At 48.2% G+C, this 15,390-nt stretch overlaps 1 protein-coding gene across 1 annotated transcript in view; it reads left to right on the top strand.

Annotated features, from left to right (window-relative positions):
• The window catches only part of LOC142574384 (sodium-dependent proline transporter-like), a 150,156-nt gene that overhangs the window by 25,068 nt on the left and 109,698 nt on the right, over positions 1-15,390 (top strand). The window contains exon 7 of the mRNA XM_075683480.1: positions 14,557-14,663. Coding sequence (XP_075539595.1) covers positions 14,557-14,663 — 107 coding nt within the window. The remainder of the gene's footprint in view (positions 1-14,556; positions 14,664-15,390) is intronic.

Raw genomic sequence — 15,390 nt, 5'->3', positions numbered from 1 at the left:
AGACACAGCTGTTATACACTTTTCTCTTCAGGGATAATGACAACCTGCAGTTCGTGATCTGAGAATGCCTGCCAAACGCACCCCAGACCATTCTTATTCTTTTGATTATTTCAGTCTCATGTTAAGGCTCCGCGATTACTACCTGTCCTAAGTAGATGTATTCCCTTACCACTTCCAGTGCCTCGCTACCTGTCCTAAAGTGTTGTTTCCTTCAGAGGTAGTCAAACATTACTTTAGTTTTCTGCAGAATAATTTTTAGACGCAACCTTCTGCTTTGCCTCTCCAGGTCAGTGAACATGCATTGCAATTGGTTCTCTGAGTTACTAAGCAAGGCAATATCATCAGCGAATCACAAGTTACTAAGGTATTCTCCATAACTTTTATCCCCAAGTCTTCCCAATCCAGGTCTCTGAATACCTCCTGTAAACACGTTGTGAATAGAATTGGAGAGATCGTATCTCCCGGCATATACATATCTATACATATATCATCATCATCATCATCATCATCATCATCATCATCATCATCATCATCATCATCATCATCAGCAGCAGCAGCAGCAGCAGCAGCAGCAGCAGCAGCAGCAGCAGCAGCAGCAGCAGCAGCAGCAGCATCAGCATCCTGGTTACGCCCACTGCAGGGCAAAGGCCTCTCCCATACTTCTCCAACTACCCCGGTCATGTAATAATTGTGGCCATGTTGTCCCTGCAAACTTCTTAATATCATCCGCCCACCTAACTGTCTGCCGCTCTGTGCTACACTTCCCTTCCCTTGGAATCCATTCCGTAGGCCTGCTGCTACGGTGCAGCGGTGGCGTAGAGGTAGAACACCCCCCCCCCCCCCCGCGTGAAAGAGGTCCGTGGTTCGAATCCCGGTGCAGCGCAATTTTCCACCTGATTAAAAAAAATCCGCGTTTTGATAAAATTGCATAAAGAGGCCTGGAGTGTGTTCTGATCGCGGTGACTAGAACCAGTAACGCACTCCCTCACCAGAGCTGGATTGGCCACCCTGGTGCAGTACTTGGCCACAACTTCCTATATGAACACAACAATACATATATGTATCTCCCTGCTGTACATATATAATAGGTCGCATTACACGTGGCGACTTATTAGGGAGTGATAGGCAACGCTATAGTTGCGTACGCCATACGCTCTTGTGGAACGTACGCTAAGCAGCGCGCGTTCATCACAGTCTTAGTTGACCTGCAACATCTTCCGATCTCAGAGGCCATATGCCATCCTCGTGGCTATCTCCCGTCTTCATTGATACGTGGCGCGCACATGTCGAAGGTTTCTTTTGTTACGCTTTGACTCGTTCGAAACGAGAAGCAATACTGAAAACTAGACAAGGTTATCCATAAAAAAATGTGTCATCGAAGCGGCCTGAGAATAAGCCAAAGCCGTTTAAACAGTCATCTGCTACGAACGAAGTGAATTTACAAAAGCAACGACAAATTCAATTCGAAACGAGCAGGCGGGACCGCCGCCATGTTTTACGCAAACCGCGCAAAGTAACGCTAAGTCTCAGAAATAGCGTGCGTACGCTATAAGGCTGTTTCACCTGGCGCGGTTTTCAATCAGCGACAAAGCGAATTCCGTCGCTTAGCGACCACCGCGACGTCGTGGGCTCTCCGCGACTGGGTTCCAACAAGTTGGTCGTGCCGCCGCTCAGTCGCAGCGATCGGCGCGATTTGGGCGGGGCAATGTGTGCCGAAACAAAGCGTCGTCAAAATAGGTGCCTTCCTGTATTACCGCACGTTGGTAGCTCTGTCGAGCAATGTCGCGCCAGATTTAGTTATGATTTAATAGGCCGAACGCATCAGAGTCTGCGCCTTAGGAGCTTCATAAACATTTTTTTCTTCTGCTTACACAATTCGTTTAAAAGGAGAAGCTGCACGCTATCCAGGTCGGGAGCAGACGCCACTTCAACACGAGGAGCGTACCCACTTGACCGCCACTGTCGTCAACATCTTCATCACTACAAATTGTGCCAACTTCTTATACATGCACACTCAATAGTAGCTTGTTCTTCTGCAAAATCAAATACTCCTCCAGGAAGTGGCGTCCGTAGTAACAATGAAACTAGAGTGTATTGAATGGAACCACCCAGCCAACGCCGCACACGCCGCAAACTCATGCTTGCGGTGTTATGCAGCGTCTCACTCACCGTATCTACAAGCTGTCGTAAAATCTCAATGGTTTTAAACGTTAAAAGATGGTGTACTCATTCGATTATCGAATAATATTAGGAAAATTTTATTATTTGACTAGATTACATGTTGTTTTTATTTAACGGTGCAGGCATGGATACTTCGTGGGCAGGGGTCAAACTTGCGCATTGCTGCGGCGGAAATCCCGCTGACGCAAAAGCATCTGAAAGCTGGCAGCGAATATCGCTCTGCGACGTGCGCGGCAAAACAATTTTTTGCCGGCAATTTTTGCAAAACAATGTCAATGGCGCCATGTGAAACAACCTATACTCTATGGGTCACTTAGCGCTTCGCGCATGCTCACTGACGGCCTGCTATTTTATAGCCTACGCATTGGTATAGTGCACGCTAAACTAAAACTGTCTATTAACGTTCGGCGGGGGTGCGGCTTCATCATATATATTTGCATTATGCAGCTCATAAATTGTTAGAGTAGAAGATACAGGGAAACTCTGAAACGTCAACGCTTCAGTAGCATCAGTTAACTAGTCCCCATATGTACGGCCGCTATTAGATTTATTTATTTACTTTCAGTGTTTTCACATCACAGAGGGGAAGAGCATATCACAGACCAAAATGCAAAAAAATTGTTGATGCAATAATAGGGAGCACGAACAATCGACAAATTGATAAAAAAAAATGTACAGCGGCAATAAAAGACAAGAAACAGCAACGTAGCAGTATATACCAATGCAGTGCTGCTATGGTATCACTAGGACATTCGCAACACATGCCGGTAAGTGGCAGACTGCTTCGCATGCCTGTTTAGCCTTTTGCAGGGCCAAACTTTTCTTTCCTAACTGCTTTTTCTGAGGACTGCTATTTGAACACTATCCTTTAAACTATCTTGTCCCTGACCAATTCCATTAGACTGCCAAAGTTGCATGCTCTTCCCTGTGTCTTCAGATCGCTTACAAATATTTTTAGAATGCTTACCCAGTGTCTCGACCTTTTAGCGACATACATAGGGTTTGTGCATTTCATTGTGCTGAGTGCCAAAATATGCATCAAATTGCTGGACGACTGTTCGGTAGTCACCGCTACTGCCAGTGCCTCCAAAGCCGTAGGCACGGATATTCCTACGTTAATGGAGTGTATTGAACAGTCCAGATGGTAGCGTTTGTTCGTAACCGATAAGGCAGGTGACGCAGAGCAGGAACAGGTGGCTGCCCGAACGGCTCACACTCGTGCGAAGCGCTGGCGATCTGGCTGGCCCACTGGTTGCACTGCAGGCATGGAAGAGGCGATCTGGCCGGCCTTGTCTTTGTGCTCTACTTCTTGATTACAATTACCGCCGGTACAAAAGCGGAGCTATCCTGGCGACTTAGGACATGGAGACGAGCGGGTCATAGAATTCTTTCAGGTGGTCAACGTGAACAACATCCCGTCCCCAGCGGAGCGTGTTGGATGTCGGTGTAAGTAAGCGGCTCCATGACATAGTTGACCGGAGAGGCGCGTTCGACGATGCGGTATGGTTCATCATATCGCTAGAGTAGTTTTGTCGAAAGTCCAGGCGTGGGTGAAGGCACGGACAACAAGACAAGTGTGCCGGGAGCGAATTTCGGATTCGTAGCGTCGCCATCACGATTGGCTTTCTGTCGTTGTTGGTCGGTAGAGGCGAACTTTCGGGCTAATTGACGGCATTCCTCGGCGTATCGGGCGACGGCTGAAACGGGAGCACACTCTGACGTGCCTGGTGTAAAAGGCAAAACCGTATCGATGGTATCGAAAGGATCGCGACCATAGAGAAGAAAGTATGAAAAAAAATCCAGTAGTACTTTGTGTAGCCGTATTATAAGCGTACGTGACAAATGGGAGGATGATATCCCAGTTTGTATGCTCCGACGAAACGTACATGGCGAGCATATCACCAAGGGTGCGATTTGAATGCTCCGTAAGCCCGTTAGTTTGGCGATGGTATGCCGTGGTGGTCCGGTGAACTATGCGGCATTGAGCAAGCAGAGCTTCAAATACCTGCGACCAAAACACACGACCTCTATCACTCAGGAGCTGCCGAGGTGGGCCATGAGGAATAATGAAACAATGGAGCAGAAAGGATGCAACGTCACTGGCGGTCGCTGCAGGTAGAGCAGTGGTTTCAGCACAGCGTGTTAGGGGATCAACTGCGACAATAATCCATCGTTTGCCAGTGGGTGTTAGCGGTAGCGGCCCGTACAGGTAAATTCTCACATGGTCGAAGGCACGAGCAGGGCACAGAAGCGGCTGTAATAAACCATGGGCCGGATGAGGCGGAGATTTGCGGCGGTGGAATCGCGGGCACGAGCGGACAAACTTTTGGACAAAAGTAAACATTCCTCGCCAGTAGTAACGCTGCCGCAGGCGCACATACGTGTTCAAAACGCCTGCGTGTGCATATTGTGGACCTGTATGGAAAGACGCGCACATGTCGGAACGCAAAGTTCTAGGGAAAGCCAGGAGCCACTTGCGACCATCAGGCTGGTAGTTGCGTCGATACAAGAGGTTATCCTGGACAGCGAATTGGGCAGCCTGGCGATGCAGGGAGCTGGAGATGAGAGATGCAGGCGAGCCAGAAAGAAGATCCAAAAGACAGGCCACCCAAGGATCCTTGCGCTGTTCTGATGCGAAGATGTCGATGTCGACCGAGGATACCGCCTTAATGGTGGAGAGGGAGGCCGTGTTGGCTGGCAGCGGAGAGCGGGACAGAGCGTCAGCGTCAGTGTGCTTGCGACCTGAGCGGTAGATGTCGTGTATGTCGTATTCTTGCATGCGCAGAGCCCAGTGGGCAAGGCGTCCAGTCGGGTCTTTTAAAGAGGATAACCAACAAAGGGCGTGATGGTCAGTAACCACATTGAAAGGCCTGCCGTATAAATAAGGGCGAAACTTGCCGAGTGCCCGAACGATGGCCAGGCATTCTTTTTCTTTGACGCTGTAATTGCATTCCGCTTTGCTCGGCGCACGACTGGCGTAGGCAACGGTGTACTCAGAGTAGCCAAGCTTGCGCTGCGCAAGGACAGCGCCAAGGCCAATACCACTGGCATCAGTATGCAATTTAGTTGGGGCGGTGGGGTCGTAGTGCTGCAGTATAGGCGGAGACGTCAGGAGACGGCGTAAGGTCACGAACGCGGCGTCGCATGCAGGATATCAGGAGGATATGTCGTTGGCGTCACTTAAGAGTTGTGTCGGAGGTGATATAATCGAGGCGAAATTGCGAACAAAGCGTCTGAAGAACAGAGGCCGATGACGGTGCGGAGTTCTTTGAGTGTATTAGGTTTAGGAAACTCTGCTACAGCGCGAAGTTTTGATGGGTCGGGGCAAGTGCCGTCTTGTGATACGATGTGACCTAGAATCATGAGCTTGCGCACGGCAAACTGGCACTTCTTCAGGTTCAGTTGCAGGCCTGCGTTGGTCAAGGAGGTCAACACTTGCCTAAGGCAAAGAAGATGCGTGCTGAAATCAGGGCCGAACGCAACGATTTCGTCGAGGTAGCATAAACATGTGCTCCATTTTAGGCCGTGCGAGATATTGTCCATCATTCGTTCGAACGTAGCCGGCGCATTGAATAGGCCAAATGGCATCACGTTAAATTCGTATAAGCCCTCTGGAGTAATGAATGCAGTTTTAGGGCGATCAGCTACTGACATCGGGGCCTGCCTAGCCCGAGCGTAAATCCACCGAAGAGAAGAATTCAACGCCCTGCAAGTTGTCCAGAGCGTCGTCAATGCGCGATAGAGGGTAGACATCTTTTCGCATTATCTTATTATGATGGTGATAATCAACGCAGAACCAAATGGAACAATGTTTTTTTTGTGACGAGAACCACCGGTTCTCGTCACAAAAGTCGTTCTGAAGCATGTCGTCCACGTGCTCACTGATCACCTGACGCTCCTAGGCGGAAAGGCGGTACGGACGCTGCCGCAATAGCACCTTGGAGCCAGTGTATATGCGGTGGATGACGGTTCACGCGCGACCCAGAGTGGTGGAGTATGTAAGTATAATGAAAGGTAAGGTCATCGGCAATAAATGGTGGAGCAGAAGTGGAAAGTGCACAGAAGGCAGTGAGATCTGCATACGAAGCTTCCGCCACGTCGCTTATAACCATGTTATGAAGCGGCTGAACACGGCCAAGTGCTTCACCGCAAAGAGCCTTCAGGGCTGTAGGAAGCTGATTGCGGACAACGATGGAGCTGAAACCGGCTGAAATGTCAAGCGTGGCGAAAGGGAGGGGAACATCTTTGCGGGTTATGTAGAGTTCCGAAGGAGTGATGAGGACAGCGCCTTCAGAGACAGCGCCACAGAAGACGGGAACAATGGCAGACGAGTGCGGCGGTATGGCGATTTCTTCCCGAAGGACTAGATTAGCGGGAAGGGAAGTAGAGCCGACGAGGGGCACGTCACACGGAGGCGATAATTCTAGTTCAGCACGTGCACAATTGATGACGGCGTTATTTCGCGAAAGACAGTCCCACCCAATTATCACGTCGTGAGAACAGGACTGCAGAACCACAAACTCCACAATATAGAGAACGCCCGGAATAACAAATCTAGCTGTGTATGCTGCTGAAGGCTGAACTGGCTGGGCGCTTGCTGTGCGAAAAGAAAAACCAAAAAGTGGCGTCATAACTTTTTCTAAAGGGCGAGAGAGGCGTTCGTTTAGAACAGACACGGCTGCTCCACTAACAATTAGCGCAACGGTAGGGACGCCGTCAACAGTAAGGTCAACAACGTTCGAAGGCGACAATAGAGGACTTGTCGATGGCGACGCAGTTCCTGCCTCCTGAACTGCGGAGCTTAGTTTTCCACTCGCATGGGTGAAGGGCGCCAACGCATGGGGGACAATGAGTGGCGATGCGAGGAAGGTGAACGACGTGTAAGGACCGGGAGCTCGGCTGGTGGCCCGTTCGACTGACAACTAAAATAGGTGTCGTGGAAAGGTTGCACGTCGGCGTAGGGAGGTGACTGCACAAACCCATCAGAATGCAGCATGCGGCGACGACAGAGTCGTGCAACATGGCCGGGATTACCACAGGCGTAACATATAGGCCTGTTATCTTGCGTGCAAAAGCAGGAGTAGGCCGATGAACGTGATGATGAACGGGTGGTAGCGGCCGTGGATGCAGCGCAACGAGTGGTTGACGAGGAGGCTGCGCGGCGACGGATGCGTAAGTGGCGTGGGAACAGGGTACTGCTGATTCTGCATTGGTAGAGCCTCAGCAACTTGGTTTTCAATAATCCGCCGGAGCGTAGGGGCGAGCTGTGTATGAGGCTGTTGCGGCAGCGGCTGCTGTTGGGGTAGCTCAACGAAGGGTAGTAGAGAACGCTGACGCGTAGGTTCCTCCCGCACGAAAGCTTGAACTTCTGTGAGCAGGGGGGAGTGATCAGGGAAGGCTGTCATGGAAGAGAGGGCGTCGTCAGCCACTGAAGGGCGCCTGGTCAACTCGCGCTGCCTCCTCAACTCGTCGTAGCTTTGGCCGTAGCTCGTCGTAGCTCGTCGTGCCAAAGCTACGACGATGACATTTGGAAAATGTCATCGGCGATGTCCTTCAATATGTGCTTCAATTTGTCATTTTCGGGCATAGAAGCATCCACACGTTTGCATAGGTCGAGAACTTCTTCGATATAACAGGTCAATGCTTCACCGCGTTGTTGCGCTCGCTCTCGTAACCACTGCTCAGCGCGCAACTTGTGGACGGCAGGGCGACCGAAAACTGCAGCGAAACTGGTCTTGAACGCGGACCACAACTGAAAGTCAGCTTTGTGATTTTGAAACCACAGATCAGCCACTCCCGCAAGGTAGAAGATGACGGCATTTAACTTGGCGGTGTCGTCCCATCGTTTGTGCAAGGTCACTCGTTCGTAGGTAGACAACCAGTCATTGACGTCCTGCTCATCCGTACCGCTGAAAACCGCTGGATGGCGTGGCGGTACAGCGCCAGAGCAGGCAACGGAGGGTGGCGGCGACGTCGGCTGGGGAGAGTCAGGCATGACGGGAGGCAGAGTCCGAGACCGGAATTCTAGGGTATAGATGTGCTTGAAAACCCCGCACCTTCCACCAATTGTAACGAGGTGTATTGACCAGTCCAAATGGTAGCGTCTGTTCGTAACCGAGAAGGCAGGTGACGCAGAGCACAAACAGCTGGTTGCCCGAACGGCTCACACTCGTGCTAAGAACTGGCGATCCGGCTGGCCCACTTGTTGCACTGCAGGCATGGAACAGACGATCTGGAAGGCCTTGTGCTCTTCTTCTTCATTACACTATAAATTTCTCAGATAGAGCTGCCTTTGTCGCTTGTTTTCAAACCTTCTTCATGTAGAAGTATCTCATGAAATAGAGAGTTTGCATCCATACGTGAAAACACCATTCACCGGGAGATATCTGCTTGTGTGTTTTCCCTGCGATGCATTCCATAGTGTTTCGCTATAGACACTCGTTTATCTTAGATCTGTGTGCGCACCCGGATTCCCTATCGTAAGCGTTGCGCTGCCAGGCCGGGGGCCGCGCAGTCAGATGCTAACGGCGGCGATCGCATTTCGAGGGGCGGGATGCAAAAGACGCCCGTGTCCCGTGCGTTGGGTGCTGTTAAAGAACCATAGCTAGCAAGAAATGCGGCTCAGTCCCCGCTACGGCGTATTTCATAATTGCATCGTGGTTTTGCCACGTAAAAGTTCCGAATATATTTGTTTCGTTACTTTCGTGATAATTCGTACACGATTCAAGTGTTCCAGTTACATGTTGAGTGATTCTTGTAAGCCCACAGGTACACTCCTTGCTGCCTGCACCGTAAGAATGTTTACACGCTTAAGGGTGTTCATATGTCCCATGGTCAACACACCTACCGTTAGAGCCTTGCAAAAATTTATAGAGGACAAGAACAGTGCTCTGACTAGACGTGCGATGACAAAAGAAGTAGTTGAAATCTATGTAATCGTTCTGACATCCTTGGGCGCACAGAAATATACGACAGGAGGCGTTTACAGGCATAAGTATGAAACTGTATTTAATGCACTTTTTATGTCGCGTGGCCGAGCTGTCATCATGCTTACTTGCAAGAAAAAGTCAGCAAACAAGATGCCATAATTGGTTCCCACGAATAATTTGATCCTTAAACGGCAGCAAATTGATCCTTAAACGTATTTTTGTTAGGCCTTAACGGTAGGGGCGTTACCCGTGTCACAGGCAAACACCCTTAAGGGTGTAAAATTTTTTACAGTGTGGGTTGGGTGAACGGTGCCATCGCGAAGCACGATCTTGTAGACGTGCTGAACGCACCCTGTTCCGGTAAACAGGTGATGAAATTCGTGAACAATGTCAGCATTGCTGCTTTTTGAAGACGCTTTGTGCTCGTGGCACAAGTCCAACGTGCTCGCTTACTTCAAAACCTAGCATCTCATGACGAAAGGTCCAGCACGAAGGTCGAATCATTCAGTGCCACTTTTATAGGGGTAACCACAAAGTGTTGAACTGCACCGCGCCATTTCGACTCAGCAGCAGCTTCGGATGCATCTTGAGGTAGCAGCCCAAAAGACATCGTCTGGTTGTGCTCTGTAGTCTACTTTTCGATCTATTCATCATCATCGGCCTCGCTACGCCCACTGCAGGGCAAAGGCCTCTCCCATACTTCTCCAACTATGCCGGGCATGTACTAATTGTGGCCATGTTGTCCCTGCAAACTTCTTAATCTCATCTGCCCACCTAGCTTTTTGCCGCCCTCTGCTACGCTTCCCTACCCTTGGAATCCATTCCGTAACTCTTAATGACCATCGGTTATGTTTCCTCCTCATTACGTCTCCTGCCCATGCCCATTTCTTTTTCTTGATTTCAACTAAGATATCATTAACTCGCGTTTGTTCCCTGACCCAATCTCCTCTTTTCTTATCCCTTAACGTTACACCTATCATTCTTCTTTCCATAGCTCGTTGCGTCATCGTCAATTTAAGTAGAACCCTTTTCGTAAGCCTCCGGGTTTCTGCCCCGTACGTGAGTACCGCTAAGACATAGCTGGTTATAAACTTTTCTCTTGAGGGATAATGGCAACCTGCTGTTCATGATCTGAGAATGCCTGCCAAACGCACCCCAACCCATTCTTATTCTTCTGATTATTTCAGTCTCATGATCCGTATCCGCAGTCACTACCTGTCCTAAGTAGATGTATTCCCTTACCACTTCCAGTGTCTCACTACCTATTGTAAACTGCTGTTCTCTTCCGAGACTGTTAAACATTACTTTAGTTTTCTGCAGATTAATTTTTACACCCACCCTTTGGCTTTGCACCTCGAGGTCAGTGAGCATGCATTGCAGTTGGTCCCCTGAGTTACTGAGCAAGGCAATATCATCAGCGAATCGCAAGTTACTAAGGTATTCTCCATTAACTCGTATCCCCAATTCTTCCCGATCCGTGTCTCTGAATACCTCCTGTAAACACGCTGTGAATAGCATTGGAGAGATCGTATCTCCCTGCCTGACGCCTTTCTTAATAGGGATTTTGTAGCTTTCTTTATGGAGGACTACGGTGGCTGTGGAGCCGCTATAGATATCTTCCAATATTTTTACATACGGCAAGTCTACACCCTGATTCCGCAACGCCTCCATGACTGTTGAGGTTTCGACCGAATCAAACGCTTTCTCGTAATCAATGAAAGCTATATATAAAGTTGGTTATATTCCGCACAATTTTCTATCACCTGATTGATAGTGTGAATATGGTCTATTGCTGAGTAGCCTTTACGTAATCCTGCCTGGTCCTTTGGTTGACGGAAATCTTAGGTGTTCCAGATTCTATTTGCAATCACCTTAGTAAATACTTTGTAGGCAACGGAGAGTAAGCTGATCAGTCTATAATTTCTCAAATCTTTGGCGTCCCCCTTCTTATGTATTAGGATTATCTTAACGTTCTTCCAAGATTCCGGTACGCTCGAGGTCATAAGCCATTGCGTATACAGGGTGGCCAGTTGCTCTAGAACAATATACCCACCATCCTTCAACAAATGTGCTGTTACCTGATCCTCCCCAGCTGCCTTCCCCCTTTGCATAGCTCCCAAGGCTTTTTTTACTTCTTCCGGCGTTACCTGTGGGATTTCGAATTCCTCTAGACTATTATCTCTTCCATTATCGTCGTGGGTGCCACTAGTACTGTATAAATCTCTACAGAACTCCTCAGCCACTTGAACTATCTCATCCATATTAGTAATGATATTGCCGGCTTTGTCTCTTAACGCATACATCTGGTTCTTTCCGATTCCTAGTTTCTTCTTCACTGCTTTTAGGCTTCCTCCGTTCCTGAGAGCATGTTCAATTCTATCCATATTATACTTCCTTATGTCAGCTGTCTTACGCTTGTTGATCAACTTCGAAAGTTCTGCCAGTTCTATTCTAGCTGTAGGGTTAGAGGCCTTGATGCATTGGCGTTTCTTGATGAGATCTTTCGTCTCCTGTGATAGCTTACTGGTATCCTGTCTAACGGAGTTACCACCGACTTCTATTGCACACTCCTTAATGATGCCCACAAGATTGTCGTTCATTGCTTCAACACTAAGGTCCTCTTCCTGAGTTAACGCCGAATACCTGTTCTGTAGCTTGATCTGGAATTCCTCTATTTTCCCTCTTATCGCTAACTCATTGATCGGCTTCTAATGTACCAGTTTCTTCCGTTCCCTCCTCAGGTCTAGGCTAATTCGAGTTCTTACCATCCTATGGTCACTGCAACGCACCTTGCTGAGCACGTCAACATATTGTATGATGCCAGGGTTAGCGCAGAGTATGAAGTCTATTTCATTTCTAGTCTCGCCGTTCGGGCTCCTCCACGTCCACTTTCGGCTATCCCGCTTGCGGGTGAACGTATTCATTATCCGCATATTATTCTGTTATGCAAAGTTTACTAGTAGCTCTCCCATGCTATTTCTAGTGCCTATGCCATATTCCCCCACTACCTTGTCTCCAGCCTGCTTGTTGCCTACTTTGGCATTGAAGTCACACATCAGTATAGTGTATTTTGTTTTACTTTACCCATCGCCGATTCCACGTCTTTGTAGAAGCTTTCGACTTCCTGGTCATCATGACTGGATGTAGGGGCGTAGACCTGTACAACCTTCATTTTGTACCTGTTATTAAGTTTCACAACAAGACCTGCCACCCTCTCTTTAATGCTATAGAATTCCTGTATGTTACCAGCTATATTTTTATTAATCAGGAATCCGACTCCTAATTCTCGTCTCTCCGCTAAGCCCCGGAAGCACAGGACGTGCCCGCTTTTGAGCTCTGTATATGCTTCTTTTGGCCTCCTAGCTTCATGGAGCCCTATTATATCCCATTTGCTGCCCTCTAATTCCTCCAATAGCACTGCTAGACTTGCCTCACTAGATAACGTTCTAGCGTTAAAGGTTGCCAGGTTCGTATCCCAATGGCGGCCTGTCCGGAACCAGGTATTCTTAGCACTGTCTGCTGCGTCGCAGGTCTGACCGCCGCCGTGGTCAGTTGCTTCGCCGCTGCTGGGGACTGAGGGGCCAGGGTTTGATTGTTGTGTTCATATAGGAGGTTGTGGCCAAGTACTGCACCAGGGTGGCCAATCCTGCTCTGGTGAATGAGTGCGTTAGCGGTTCTGGTCACCGGGATCAGGCCACACTCCAGGCCCTGTTTATGCAATTTTTATGAACACTCGGATATTTTTTTTATTCCGGTGGAAAATTGCGCGGCACCGGGATTCAAACCACGGACCTCTTGCACGCGAGGCGGGTGTTCTACCTCTACACCACCGCTGCATCCTTCGATCTAATGGAGCGTGCTTTATTTGAATTTGCATAATCCACCCGCTACTATTTTTTCTCTCGTCGAGACTACACGTCCAGGAGGTCAGTTTTTTTCGGAGCCTAGGAGCTCGCCAACTTCCACGAAAGCTTTGCAGTGTATGGCTAAACGGTTTCTCCTGTGGCCGTTCGTGCAAGTCTCCTCAAAAGCCGGACACCTTCGTGGAAGCGACGGCAGCATACGAAATCGTTTGCTGGGCAGTTGAGCAAAGGCAAATGAATCCGGTATAGATAGCTTCGAGTCAGAAGGCTCTTCCATGGAAGCGAGCACCCGGCCTCTTCAAACGTGGGCAATGCGGGCGCACGCACGCACTGAAAAATTGGCTGGTACTTATCGGCACATGTTCCACGGCGATATCATAGAATGCAATAAGTACGTCCAATCTTACATTAATTAGGGTTTAATGTTGAAAAAGTGCTATTGTTCTATAACCTCAAACCAGTAGATGCGGAGTGTAGCAAAGCAGTACAGATACCTATCATGAATACAATTCGTCGACACGAGGGAAATAGAAGATCGGGGCAGTGTGCATACAGGATACACTCTACAAGATTCGAGTTGTGTTGCCAGGGGATACATTCAAATTGGAAATCAATTATAAATTGTTGTTTCTATATGGAGTTGTACATGTACTCTGCGTCTATCAGTCCACATTAAGACCTTATATCACCACAGTGCACCCCAAATTCTCAAATTCAGGTACATTACGTTCCGAATGCACCAATATTGATTGCGCCGCAATGATTGCCCTTGAGGAAATTTCACGCACCGTGGTAACGCAGTCTATCTGTCAGGCCATGACATAATGTTGGGCGACTTGCTTCAGCTTAAGCTTTCCGGGCCATGTTAGGCGTGTCTTCCTTGCTATTGTGTAGTTATCTGCTGTTCTGTAGTGTGTGGGCGGTTTTTTTCCCGCAAGTGATTCTTGTAACATCCGAAGTTTGCGCCAAACTAGAAAATGAACTGGCTTTCGACGTACACAGAGAAAAAGCCCATAAACATCGTATCGATAACTACGTGGAACTGAAATTGTGTAATATTGGTCTCTATTATCACAAGAATTTCATTAGCTTCCTGAACAACGCACAGCTGTTCTCTTCGGAGTCACGAATGCTAAACGTGGAAGTGGGGCATTTCTCCGCCCATACGGAACATAAGTATTTAATTGTGATGCATTCATGCTACTCACTGACTTGAGGTGGCTAGGTCACATCATTGTACAAGCAGAATAGCCAAGTATTGGAATTTTGACCCTGCCGTCTGTCGGTTAAGCATTGTATAGGCTCGGACCTATTGACAAACACTTGTACTCTGTAACGATATACCAAATGCCCTGCCACGGGACTTGCAACGTTGATCTCGTGCAAGGATGGCTGCCCTGCATCGGCCGAAGTATCGGCAACTAGCAGCTGCCTTTCCAGGTTTCACATCACATCAAATGTGCTGTCTGCTAAATTTCATATTTCAGTGCACACTTAAAAATGTGCCAGTGAGTGCATTACCTATGTGTCGGTAGCACCGTTTTATGCCTGATTTTTAAGACTGCATTTTTCATTAAATGCAGGCGTGGTCGGACGCGGCCTTCAATGTGCTGACGGGCCTAGCCATCGGCCTGGGCCAGTTGCACTCACTGGCTTCATACAACTCTTTCGACACGACAACGCTATACTGGTGCGTAAACTGTACACCTTAAGGAATATTCACGTAAGAAGTTGCAAAGTCCGCATTGCACTATGACGAGCTCTTTAACGTTACTGAAGTCACCAATTTAACGAAAACATGTCATGCTTGTGTTTCGTGGAGTGCGAGCTTGGTATTTTTCACTGTTATTTGTCTAGTTTTGTAATCGGTGTGTTTGAATCACTGCAGCTATTAGAATCACCGGAGGATTCATTCAGGCCAGCAGCGTATACGTAACACAAGTATGAGAGAAGGGTAACTTGTGAGAAAGCGTACCTGAAATTACCAGTGCCACTTCTGCGCCTTATATAAACATCATCGAATGTAACGTTGCCAAAGACGCGATAGAAGCAGGTGGCATTCCACAAAATGTAACGAATAGATCACCTTGATGCGATCCATCACGTTATCGATATATTGCAGGACTTTGTCATATGGCCAGTTTAGGATTTTTAAACAATATGGGCAACATTTTGCTTCACTATATTCTACTGACACTAGGCGAAATTTCAGTGACATTATTGCCGTTTGATCAGTTTTGGTCTTTTGGTATGCCATCATAAATGGTTTTCAGTGAAACGCAACTCGTCATGGATGTAAGGAAGAGCGCGTACACACATACACAGAGCTAATTTTCAAGTACAACAAGAAAAGATCTCGTGATTGAAACTTCAGGAAGAAACGATGTCTTTTTGTTAATATTTTATGCTGCCTTGGG

Source organism: Dermacentor variabilis, chromosome 3, assembly GCF_050947875.1.
Source record: "Dermacentor variabilis isolate Ectoservices chromosome 3, ASM5094787v1, whole genome shotgun sequence".
In the NCBI taxonomy this organism is placed as follows: Eukaryota; Metazoa; Arthropoda; class Arachnida; order Ixodida; family Ixodidae; genus Dermacentor; species Dermacentor variabilis.
The sequence above is the reverse complement of the archived record's forward strand: the minus strand, read 5'-3'. Positions and strand labels throughout refer to the sequence as shown.